We start from the raw sequence: 12,540 nt of genomic DNA, 5'->3' as shown, positions 1-12,540 counted from the left end.
TTGGACACTTAGGTGACCCTAGGTAAAAAAATTTTTTAAGGTATATTATGGTTATATTAGGAAAAATAGAGCTTAGAGAAACACAAATATTTGCAGGTGAAATTGTATGATTTGCTTCCAAATACTGTCAGGAGGGAGAGTTTCATGAAAAAGGATCTGGATGGGCTAAAACAGCCATGGGTTAGTAGCTGTTGGAGCTGATGATATATATAAGGGTTTATTAAACTATACTTTTGTGTCATTTCAAATTTTCCAGGAGTATTTTTTAATCCTGATTTTACTGACATGAATACAAATTTCAGAGTTTCTGAAGAACACTTCTTAAAGCAATGCTTTAAGGCACATAGTATTGACATGAAGGTTTTAAATATGAATGTATTTGATGTGATGGGCATGGGAGAGGGATGTGTATAGCCAGAAGTGTAGTCACGGTAATACTGTAAGCATAAAGTTACACAGCCCAGCATTTCCTGTTGGTGTGTTGCTTTTATTTCAGAAAGTTATGATTTGACTTAGGACAGTGCGTCTCAAAGTTGAGTGTGTCCCCAAATGCCTGGGAGGAAGCTGATGAAATATATAGACTTCATGCCTCATACCATAGAGATTCTGATGAGGAGGTGTGGAGTGGTACCCAGAAATGTACATTCTTAGTAAGCTCACAAGGTGATTTATTAACTACATTTACTGTTAGATTCTTATTTCGTTGAGGTAGAGAAAATACAAAATGCAGTGGGGAACTATTTTAATTAAGACTTTTTGTGACAAAAATGACTTCAAGCTTTCATGGGTTATTTTTAAAAGAAAATCTTTATGAATGATACTATTTACAAATCAGTCTTCACTGCCATTGACATTTCTTTTGTAATTGTTAACCATGAGAAAGAAATAAAGAGGCTAAATGATGACAATACTGGCCCCCAAAGTCATCTCGAAACTATCAGACTAATGGAGATAGTCGTTTGTACTGTGTTAGTAGTACATAACCAACTTTTCCAACAAAAGGTTTAGCTCTACAAAAGAAAAAAGTTGAAAAGCCTGAACAGAAGCCCTGGTTTGTGCTGGTATATTTGGGCCAGTTGGCAGTCACCTCCCTTGCAGATGGGGATCTTTTGCTCTCACTTTTGGTTGTGTTGTGTTGATGACACACTGCAGGGCATTTGGTGCCAGAGGTCTAGATGGTGTCATTTCCACCACAGCAAACAAGGAACTCCTGATCATGCTTGCTTAGAAATGTGATCAATAAACAGGAAGCATTGATGGGTAGAAGGAAGAGAAAGGAATGGGCACATACCGAACACCTGTTCAGCATCTGGTGCGTTTGTATATATTGATTCAAGGAGACAAAGCTGCTGCTGAGTGAATACAGAACTTCCCACTCTATATAGCTTTTCACAATTCTGTCGAAACCATGCCCAAAAATGACATTTCTGTTTATTCACTGTTAGCATAATAGGAATATAAATGAGACAGGGTGTTTTCCTGACCCAGACAATTGCAAGGACCAAAGGGTACTAAATGAAAACAGGTCCTTATATATAGTAGTTCTTTAAAAAAAAAAAAAAAAAAAAAGTAACCATAAAATGTGAATGGAATTAATAATAACATTTTCTTTTTTCATTTCTGAGGTAGTTGTCAAAAATTATGGCCAAAGACTGATGTCTACCAAGTAGGAGTGCTGTTGTCTCGACACTAAGTTCCTTGCCAATCCCATTCTTTAACTGTAGTAAGCTAAATGGGAAGGCAGTTGTGGGGATCTTAGTTTATATTCACATTTCTTACCTTTCAGATAAGGTCTATGGGCCCAGAAGAGTTCATTTTACTGCCATCAATGAACTACAAATTGTTCTCAAAGGCAAGTGTCAAATCTGTTTTATTCTCAAACATCTGTGACTCTCTTAGTAAACACACCCAGAATAAATTAATCTGGGCATTTTATGGTCTAGTAACGAATCTTCTGTGGCCTTCGCGAAAACCTTAAATCTAGTTTCTTTACCCTTAAGATACTGGACATGGGATAAAACTTAATGGAAATATTTCCTTTCTAAAAACTGAACTTCCGCAACCATAGCCACCCTGTCCAATACTGAGTGGGCAGGGTCTATCCCCGTGCCAAGTGCCAGGTCTGCTCTTCCAAAGGTGAGCCTGAAACACACAGCAGCAAGATAAGCCTATTCCCATGATCCCACCATTTCTACGGCAAGCCTGCTCCAAGGAGAGATGTTAAGTTCCATAGTTTCTGACCTTTGAAACCAAGCCAGACTATAGTGGTCTCCTGTGCCAACTGTGACTGCTCACTGGAAATAGGTGCCGAGGCATCGGGTGATGGAATGGTGCTGGCGATGCTCCTTTTTTGCGTCTATAGCATAAAGGCATGAAATGGGTATACTGATCAGTGGTAGTGTTCACCTTCATCTAAAAGGGTAATGGAAGAGAGGCTGCTACTCCCACTCGAGGGAGGAGAGGCAAGACCCAAGGGTATGGCCATCTGCATTTTATATTCTGAACAGAGTGCTGGCTCTGGTGGATTTGTGGGGAGATTGGACATGTCTCCAGACATGGGTGAAGCCAATTGGGACACATAATTTAGACTAGTTTCTCCAGCTGGAATTTCTCCCAGGGAGTTCATGTAGTTTTTTTCTAGTGCCTTTAGTAAATTTTCAGGTGATGTCAACAGTCCCAGCTGACTTGGTGGGGCTTTAGGGGGTACTGGGACATGGCCACAAGAAGCAGAGTCAGAAGCTGCCTGATTATAGGTAAAGTTCTCAAAACAGATGCAGGGTCCAGGGCTGGAGTATCTCTTCTCTGTTGGAAGGAGGTAAAGGTAGGTGGGCTTGGTAGACTCAGTTTCCGTGAGTGACTTCCTAGTGCCTTCCTGCTTGTTTAGAACTTCAATAGAGTCAGGAACACAGTCCTTGATATTCATTATTGTTAGGTGAGGATTCTCCTGGAACAAACAAAAAACATGCGAGTATGAAATTGTGTGTGTGTGTGTGTGTGTGTGTGTGTGTGTGTGTGTGTGTCTGAGTATATAAAGTATGTGAAATGCACTCAGATCTTCAGTTCTGTGTGTGTGTGTTTCATCCTAGCCACAGGTTAACTGGAGGTGGTGTTGCAAACCAAAGGATTTTCCCAATGGAAGAAATCTCAAAGTTCCATTCACCCACTTCATGGCTACGGGAGCCAAGGTGGCTGTTGCTTTGTTATATCTTCCTGAGGAGGTCTAGAAAAGTATGACTACAGTCCCAACCCTAAATTGGTCTTTAATAGATATATGGCACACATATAATTTCCCACCATTTACCTTGGATTTTATTAATGACAGAACACTGCTCTTGTAAGGATCTGGAATGTCGGGATAACACTTCTCCTTCATCCTAGAAAACAGTGAAAAATTGGACTAAATTTTACAGTTAGTGACTGGTTAAGAGAACTCTGGAGCCAGAGTCCTGGGTTCCAAACCTGGCTCTGTCATTTAACTATGTGACCTTGGGCAGGCTATGCTCACATCTACTCATTGATTCAATGGAGGTAATTCTCCTGCTCACAGTGGTGGTGTGAGGACTGAATGAGCTGTGTGTAAAGCACTTAGAATATTGCCAAGTAGGTGTGCAGTACCAGTTTTAGCTATGTTATTGAACAGGCTCTGCAGTCTTTTCAGATGGCTATCATCTTCCTTACGTATCGAACTGGAAAGCAAAAGTGTTTTAAAATTTTCATATTTTCATCTAAGTCTCTGTCCTTTGCTTTTTCAGCACCTCTCATTACTTAATATGATTTCAAGCTTCTGAAACTCCTTTCTAGGTTTCTAGATTTTTTTTTTCTCTGACTTCTTGGATAAGTTCTTCCCCCACACACTTACCACTGACTTTTCAAGTAGCACGTGATCATGATGAGCAAAATGCAGAAAACCGTAGGGAGTAGGATACGTATCAGTGTAGGGGCTGGAGAAGAAAACAAAATGGTGTTTTTAACAAGTACTTTTCCCTCCTCAAAGGAACAAAAGTAAGTTAAAATTGAAATAATTTCAGTTATTCTTCAAAAATCTATTCATGCTAGATTCAGTCTGATTTCTGGCTGTTGGGGTGGGGGTTCTATCAACCAACCAACACAGGGAACATCTGCTGTCAGCACCTTGTGACTTGGATTCGTTCCCTCTTTTATTTTTTTCCAGATTTTTAAGTTTATTCATTTGAGAGAGCACAACCAAGAGCACAAGCAGGAAGGAGGGTCTCAGGGAGAGAGAAAGAGTAAGAGCATGAGTGGGGGCGGGGGAGAGGAAGAGGGAGAGGGAGAAGCAGGCTTCCTGCTGAGCCAGGAGCCTGATGTGGGCCTGGAACCCAGGACCCTGGGATCATGACCTGAGCCAAAAGCAGATGCTTAATGGACTGAGCTACCCGGGTACCCCTCGTTTTCTCTTCTGACAAATTGGATCACTACTTCTAATTCTTCACTCCTTCCTCCTATTAGAATTATACTCCCTGCCTTTGCCAAAGCTTCCTGGTGGGCGGAGTGTACTTCTCTGCCCCTCACTGGGGGCTCAGCAGAATGACTGTGTTTGGCCAATGGGCTGGTAGTAGTTGTAATCCTAGTACCTGCTTTAAGTGCCCCTGCACAGGGGTTTGATTTGGGGATGGGGATGGGGTGGATAATGCCGGCATTCTGTCAGGGAGGGCAGGCCTGGGGAGATGCCCGACCCAGTGCGATGGGGCAGCATGGGGGTCTGGAGGCAAGCACAGCTCCTGTCTGAAGGGAACAGGACGCAAAGCAAGCCGCTAGCACCTGGCTCTCGGTTACGGCAGCGGGGAGGGGAAGGAAACCCTCCTCATGGCCCCACTAGAGAGGAGTTTGCTCTCAGATCCATACTTTTGACAATTATAATTGGTTTTAAGATGTAGCTAAGTTATGGACTTAAAACTTTTTTGAGAACAAGCCTGGGGGCCTAACCATGATAGCTTCCAAGTTTCGGGCCGTTTTTGCTAAACTGCTATTGAAATGGAATCCTTGCATTCAGAAAAGTGCTCACGAAGTAAGCTCGAGGAATCTCACAATCTGAAAATAGTCATGGGACCAGCATCCCGGTCAAGAGAAAGACCATGCTCGGCTCCCCGGAGAGCCGGCCTGGGGTCCGCATCCAACCAGGGTCCCCTCCCAAGGTAACCTCTGTCTTGTCCGCTAAGAACACAAACGGCGTTTGCCTCTTTGTGTCAGGACACCCTGCAGCAGGGGTCGGGTCTGGCTTCCGTCGCATCACGTGGCGTGGCATTTGTGAGATTCGCCCCCATTCTTAGTGTGACTGCGGAGTGTCGCTGTCGTTGCTGCATAATTGCTGCTTCTTTAGTAATAACCGATATCATCAATAGAGAGTCGCAGCGAAGGCTAAGGGAGGTTTAGCATGAGTGAGGGAGATAAATGAAAGCTAGAAAACATACTTGAGGGAAAGATAATTATTTGTGTTGTTTCTCTCTCTCTCTCTCTCTCTCTCTCACGCGCACACACACACACACCTACCACCTAAAAGGAATACCAAAGCTGGAATAAAAATAGCCTAGAAATAAATTTAAAATTTTAAAATTACCCTCAAACAGCAAGAATGCTCAAATAATGGAAATCGTTGATTGGAATCTTAATCTGACTCTGAGAGTTCTGACCTTGGCCTTGGAAACCTGAGGCCTGAGCAGCATGGAGGGTCCCCGCGGGCCGGCAGAGTCGCAGGTGTCTTCAGCCCTGGACAGCGCCCGGACAGCAGCTCTCCCTGCCGCGGCCATCCTGTCCCTACAGCTCCGCTGCCGGCAAAGGGACCCTGCACGAGGCCCAAGGACCGCGGGTCCCTGCAGGCAGACTCTCAGTCGGTCTGTTCCTCGGGGAGGAGCGTCTTCCACCATCCACTATGGGATACGCGCTTCTCCCCTTCTTCCCACACCACCTTCCTGGTGGCCCGAGGTCTGCCTTTCCTGGCAACGGGGTCCTGCTGTTCTCCCCTCCCTCTTGTTTCTCCTTCCAAAACACATGCATTTTGAAAAACGGATCTCTTTATCTCACACCACCACCCACCCCCATCAGCAAACACCAGGCTCCTGAAGGAACACTTCTTGCCTCTGCCCGATCTGCAGCCAACAACCCACCCTACCTCTCTCAACTGCCCCCAAAAAGGCCAAGTCAGGAAGCAGCTGGCTCACCATTGAGGGAAACCAGCCAGAAGGCCGGCTGCAGAAAACACCCACCCTCCTCCAGACAGAAGGTCTGGGGCTCTTCCGAACTGGACACGAAACCATGCCTTGTGGGATTTTCAAACCATGTTGGGACTGAGTTCCAGGGACTGCCTCAGGGCCACCGAGACAGGCCAGAGGAAGGTTCCAGGTCGTGACAGTCAGACTGGCCCCACGGTTTTCTGGTTAATATAGTAGGGTTATGTACATTGTTTTCTGAAAGAGAATCTCATCTAGAGAGCGAGAGACAGAAAATTTAAAAACTCCTAATCTCAACAAAGCCAATGTCCGTGTGCGTGTTATCTGTTAGCTTCCCAGCAACACCGAAGGGAAGAGTTGATTCGGGAAAACTCACAGTATTCATCAGGAGTTGTGACCTTTGCGAAAGCATCATGGGGGCCCTCGCCAACACTGGTGTACGGGGTGACCAAAAACTCATAGAAGGATTCCGGCTGTAGGTTTTCCACGACAAATGTCTTTTGTTCTGGGTTGTCAATTTTGTATTTGCAACACACTACATCATCTGTAATTAAAAAAAAAAAAAATCAGGAAAAATAATTATTAGAGATCCTGTGACAGGGCTGGGCACCAATACTCTTGTTGACTCGACACCGTCAGCATCCTACGCCAATCAAGAACTGAAGCCTGAGTCCATCACTCTGGGTCGCTGGTAAAATATTTAGGAGCTGGCAAGCAAAGCAAAGGAGACAAGGGGTGCTGGCGATCCAGAAAGAGCACACGAATCTTCCAGACACAGTAAGAGCTTGAGACTTAAAAATACATTGTAATAACCTTAACAAGGTTAAAGGAAAAAAAAAGAAAAGGGAGTTAGCAAGAAAGTTTCATCATTGGCAGGTTAAGGAGCTGATGGTACTCAAATGAGTCAAAAATACCAGGCACTTTGTTTTGAGTCAGTTACAATACTGACCCCTGCCCTCTTGCCCACTAATCTGTTAAGAGCACCTTGGACCATGCAAGAAGCATGCAAGAAGAGGGTTCAGCCTGGCCACGGTCACACATGGCCACCTTCCTTTTTTTTTTTTTTTTAAATTATTAAAGATTTTACTCATTTGACAAAGTATAAGCAAGGGAGAGGGAGAAGCAGGTTCCACGCTGAGCAGGGAGCCCGACGCAGGGCTCCATCCCAGGACCCTGGGATCATGACCTGAGCTGAAGGCAGACACTTGACCGACTGAGCCACCCAGACGCCCCTGGCCACCTTTCAAATGGCCTTGCAGAGTGAGGTCTTGAAAGAGTAAACAAACCAAAAATGTCACCTGAAAGAACCGCCTTCTCAGATCCTGAGTGGCACCGCCCCGCCTTGGATTTCAGGTAGACGTGGTACCCTTGTATAAAACTGGTTTGGGATTCAGTGGAGTAATTCTTCCAACTCAGAGTGAAGGAGTGGGAGGTCAGGTTAGTCATAACCACTTGAGGGTTGTCTGAAGGAGCTAGAAAAGGAAGTTGGGGTAAGAAAGTCATCACTGGAAATATTCTGCGAGCACACACATAAACTAAAAGTCGAGCCGCAGCCAAGTCTGGAGGCTGAGGGCCCTTCTGCCAAGTTCAGGGGTTTTCTCTCTTTCTCTAGGGGATTCATGCCTTGACACGGTTTGTGAGGGCTGGGAGGAGTTGAGCCATCTTCCTATCCAAGCCTGGCCTTTCATGGGTGAAGAAAGGGACAGCCGGAGACACTCACCAGCTTGCACGAGGTCACACAGTAGGAAAGAGAATAAAGGGTGTCTTAGACTTCACGGTGCTCTTGAATTCTAAATAACGTTTGACAGAAGACCCTGCCAGAGAACGGGCTGATGGGGGCATCTGAGGAGCTCTAGTCCCCAGGTGACAATGCCACGCCATCCAAGTGTCACTGAAATACTCCGAGCGAGGGCTCATTCTGAAAGCCTCCTGGGCCTGTTTCCCACACACATCGGTGCACAGAGACACATGCACCAGCAACACACCTGCGCGGCACGCCCCAGACGGCTCCCACAAACGGAGCTGTGGGAGACGTGAGCCGATGAGTGCAAGGCAGGGGAGGTCCTGGGTGCCCAGATTTCAGCGGCATCAAATTGCTTTCCATTGCTGGTGGAATCACAGTGAAATTTCTAGGGGGTGATTTTGCAATATGTGTCAAAATTCTTGAAAATTATAAAAGAAAAGAAACTAAAGTTAAGCCTTTGACTCAAGTATTCTAAGACTTCATTTAAAAACCATTATTGTAGATATGAATGAAAAGATACTGCTAAAATCATGGGGACTCAGAGGTCATAAGAGACTGGGCTAGGGAGAAAAGGGACTGAGCATTGCACACGGAAAGACACCTGCAGATGAATTTTACAGTTTCTTGTTGAAAAACACTGTAACCATCCTACATGTCTACCAACGGGTGGTTTGACAAATGCAAACAACTGAACACTTTGCAATGATGTAGTTAGATAATACTGAGTGACAGGAGTAAAAAAACTGCATGGAGTAAGATCCCATTTTTATTTAAAAATATGTATCTGTACAGAGAAAGCAATACCTGGATATACATCAAATATTAACTGGATATTATCAAATATTAACTGGATATTTGTGTTTGGATGGTAAAATTAGCAATGAGTTTGTTTTCTTCTCTTGTGTAATATTTTATAAATGGTCTTTAATGAAAATGGTTTATAGTTTATGATTCATAATGTTAAGACCGAATTAACAGAATAAATGAGACACTGAAAATTAGGAAAGGTGTTGAAATATTCCTAAACTCATGGCTGGGCTCTCTGGATCGTTTTGAACAAGTGTGCCCACAGACACATTACACACTGTCAACTTACCCAGTTCCTGGGAGTATCCTGTTTTTCTCGCTAATAAATAGGGAACCCGTTCTGTAGAAATTCCATAAATTCTGAAGTTGTATCGAACCCCCGGTCTGAAAGCATCTAGAGAAGAAAGGTCAGCAGATTGTCAGTAACACAGAGTGACAGTCTCTTTGTTTCTGAAAAGGAAGAGAATGAAAAATGCCTTGGCTCCTAAATTTCCTCCTTAGAATTCCTGCACTGCACCTCCACCATCTTCCCTGTTTCCCTTGGCCTTGGAGTCCTCTACTGGGTCCCGCGAAGCCTGCAGGGCCTGTCCTCTACACTGACCTCTCCAACAAGAGCTCTTCAACGCCCTCTAGTCCGCGTGCATGAAATTCAATGCAGAAGGGGTGCGGAATTCAACCAGACACAGAAAACCATTTTTAAGTCTCTTGTGACTGACTCCAAGTCCCCCCAGGAAGACTTGTCTTCTCTTGCCCCCGTGAAAGCTGAGCATCTGGAAGGCTTTGCCGGCACCTCCTCACTTTGCCCGCACACCTGCAGCTCTGCAGTTCACCTTCAACACCAGCCACGCTGCCGCCGCCCTGCTCAAGCCAAGGGCAGCCTCACTTCCTCATGCCCCAGCAGCAACTGAATGTCCTCCCTGGCCTCTGGCACGCTCTGGACGCTGACAAGGCCCACATCTGTATCTTGAGCCCAGCAGATGGCGCTGCTGATCCCACCATGCAGGCACGAACCCAGGCTTCTTTGACTGCTAAACTGGCAATCTTGAAATTACAACTCCAATGTGGAAGGTAGGCCGTCAAGTTCTACATTTTCCACTGAAAGTGAAGGAGCTGACGATTGACTCCTACAACTCTGTGTCCTTCCCCAAACCCTACATTTCTTTGCTTTTGTAAAAGCTCTCTAGAAAGGCAGGGTTATAATGTCCCTTTGCCATTCATTTGAGACCACTGATTTCGAGGCGTGAGTTCATATAAATCATGAAAACCTATCCCAGCCTTAGGTCCAGATTATCTGTGTAAAAGGCCAAATCGTAGGCTACATCATTGTAAAATCTGAGCTCTGAGCACCCATGCTGGATTTGTCATCTCAAAATGACTAGTTTAGCACCAACTAGCTGAGAGATGGTCCAGAGGTCCTAGTTGAACTTGCTCCGAGGCGGATGGAAAAAGATGGCAACGTGCGGGGTTCTTCTTACCTGAGCTCACAACTGTGCTTGTGACATTGGGACCCAGGTTTTTCCACTGGAGATCACAGGGCGGGTCCCGGGGTTGCTCACACCACTCCACAAGGTAGCCTGTGACGTGCCTGGGTTGGGGGTTCCAAGACAGAGGGAATCCATCCTCCGTGCCTTTAACTCTTTCTTCTTCAACTTCTTCTACATTACAAATAGAGCCATGCTTCAGACAGAATTAATCGCATTTTTTTTAAAGTTTTTAAAGAAGAAAACCAACTTGAGCATATACTGTCTCTGACAGTGAAGAGCCCTGTCACTGTGGTGGCTACAGAAGCTTGGGGACAAGGTAATGTTTTCCTGCCTCTCACTTCCCAGCAAATATTTACTTCTGCCCTTTGGATGCCTCTTGTCCTAATCTTGAGACCCAGCCAGACTTTAGTCCCTAAAACAAGGGTCAGCAGACTACTGCCAGCAGGGCAAATCCAGCCTCCAGAGCCTGCTTTATGACCCTTGAGCTAAGCAGGGGTTTAAGATTTTTAACGGGGGCGCCTGGGTGGCTCTGTAGGTTAAGCAACTGCCTTCGGCTCAGGTCATGATCCTGGAGTCCTGGGATCGAGTCCCACATCGGGCTCCCTGCTCAGCGGGGTGTCTGTTCTCCCTCTGACCTGTCCCCTCTCATGCTCTCTCTCATTCTCATTCTCTCTCTCTCTCTCTAGTAAATAAATAAATAATCTTTAAAAAAAGATTTTTAAGGAGTTGCAAAAAAAAAAACAAAGAATATAGGATATAGAACAGGGGCCATATGACCTGTGAAGTCTAAAATATTTACTATCTTTCCCCAACAAATTACTGACACCATGTCTGGTGCTTAATACTTACAAAAAAATCTCTGTTGGCCAAATGATTAATGTGTCTTAATTCCCCCAAGTAATGCTGACTGCTCCTGGACAAACTACTACTTCTTTGATGGTAGGGGTAGAAATTGAGTGAGAACGACAGAAGTAAACAAGTTCAGCTATGTACTACGTTGGGTTCTGCAGGGATGTGCACAGTCCTCATGGTCAGGCTGTCACCGCAACCAATTTCATATGCCAGGGGAGTTTTCAACCGGAAACAAGTAAAAAGATCTCAATGGACTCCCGGTTCTACTGATTTCAAGCAGAGTCACCTTGGGGGATGAGAATTTCTCCTATTTCCCCAGGCTGCCTTTATAGCCTGCCACTGTTCATAGGGCAGCTGGTCGCTCACGTGAGAGTACCCAGACCAAAGAGTGAGCGGGCCTGCCGGCAGCCGCTCAGAAAAGCAATCAATGAAGAGCAAATATTGCATGGTCCAGACTTAACTAAACATTTACTCATTACTCACCTACAACTTGAATTTAACTGGGCCTCCTGTATTTCCTTTGGCACCCCTAATTACAGCTGGACATTGGTGTGAAAGCACAGTGCTCTTAATTGTTCTAGACAATAACTACGGGATACCCAAAGGAACATGTAACTCTAGGTATAAGACAAAGGGTTCTCTGTGAGGTCTTTGTATACACCACCTACATGGCTTTCTTGTCTTCTTCCATTAGAGAAATAAATCTCTTTCACATCAAAGCTGACATTTTTCACTTGACTTATTCACACTGGCTAAAATTTCATCCCACACTCCGAACCATAGCCCTTATCAAGCTGCTTTTTGAAAACTGCAAATGTGTTTTGAGAAGCAGAGATAAAGGAGGGAAGGAGAAAGAAAATCTTTTTCTTCAATCATTTACACTCTAGTATGAATTGGTTTAACGTTAACAGTTGGCCTCTTAGCTCATCAGTGACTTTATCCACTGTGGTGATTTAAGAATGTGGGCCAAGGAAGGCTAGATAGAGACTCACAAGGGAAAGTATGCGGGGGTCTGAGGGCAGGGTATGGGGAAGGAAGGTACAGTAGAAGGCCCCCCAACAACCAAGTGCTCTGCAGTGTTGTTTGGACCGGGCCTCACACAGGCTGTCTTTATCAGCTCCCCAGAGTGATTAAAATGCCCACTTTTCCTCATCTTGTCCTAAAGAAAATAGGATATACTATACCTTTCATTTTCTTCTATGATTATTATTATTAACTTTTTAAGTAACTCATTTTTTATTTAAATTCAGTTATTTAACATACAGTGTACTATTTGTTCACTTTCTTTTCTTTCTTTCTTTTTTTTTTTTTTTACAGAGAGAGATCACAAGTAGGCAGAGGGGCAGACAGAGAGAGTGGGGGAAAAACAGGCTTCCCACCGAGCAGAGAGCCTGATGCGGGGCTCGATCCCAGGACCCTGAGATCCTGACCTAAACCGAAGGCAGAGGCTTAACCCACTGAGCCACCC

General features: G+C 44.8%; 1 protein-coding gene across 4 annotated transcripts in view; it reads right to left on the bottom strand.

The window, feature by feature from the left end:
* Positions 1 to 725: 725 nt before the first annotated feature.
* Positions 726 to 12,540, bottom strand: part of OSMR (oncostatin M receptor) — a 52,151-nt gene continuing 40,336 nt past the window's right edge. For all 4 annotated transcript variants that reach the window (XM_045079497.1, XM_045079496.1, XM_013051720.2 and 1 more), the window contains 7 exons: positions 10,212 to 10,391; positions 9,026 to 9,130; positions 7,484 to 7,657; positions 6,562 to 6,729; positions 3,860 to 3,941; positions 3,302 to 3,374; positions 726 to 2,944 (listed from right to left, as the gene is read on the bottom strand). In XM_045079497.1, the coding sequence (XP_044935432.1) occupies positions 2,390 to 2,944; positions 3,302 to 3,374; positions 3,860 to 3,941; positions 6,562 to 6,729; positions 7,484 to 7,657; positions 9,026 to 9,130; positions 10,212 to 10,391 (1,337 nt within the window). In that variant the 3' untranslated portion in view covers positions 726 to 2,389. The remainder of the gene's footprint in view (positions 2,945 to 3,301; positions 3,375 to 3,859; positions 3,942 to 6,561; positions 6,730 to 7,483; positions 7,658 to 9,025; positions 9,131 to 10,211; positions 10,392 to 12,540) is intronic.

The sequence above is a fragment of the Mustela putorius genome, unplaced genomic scaffold (assembly GCF_011764305.1).
Source record: "Mustela putorius furo isolate JIRA1106 unplaced genomic scaffold, ASM1176430v1.1 tig00000407_pilon_pilon_pilon, whole genome shotgun sequence".
Lineage (NCBI taxonomy): Eukaryota > Metazoa > Chordata > Mammalia > Carnivora > Mustelidae > Mustela > Mustela putorius.
This window is presented reverse-complemented; position numbering and strand designations above follow the sequence as displayed.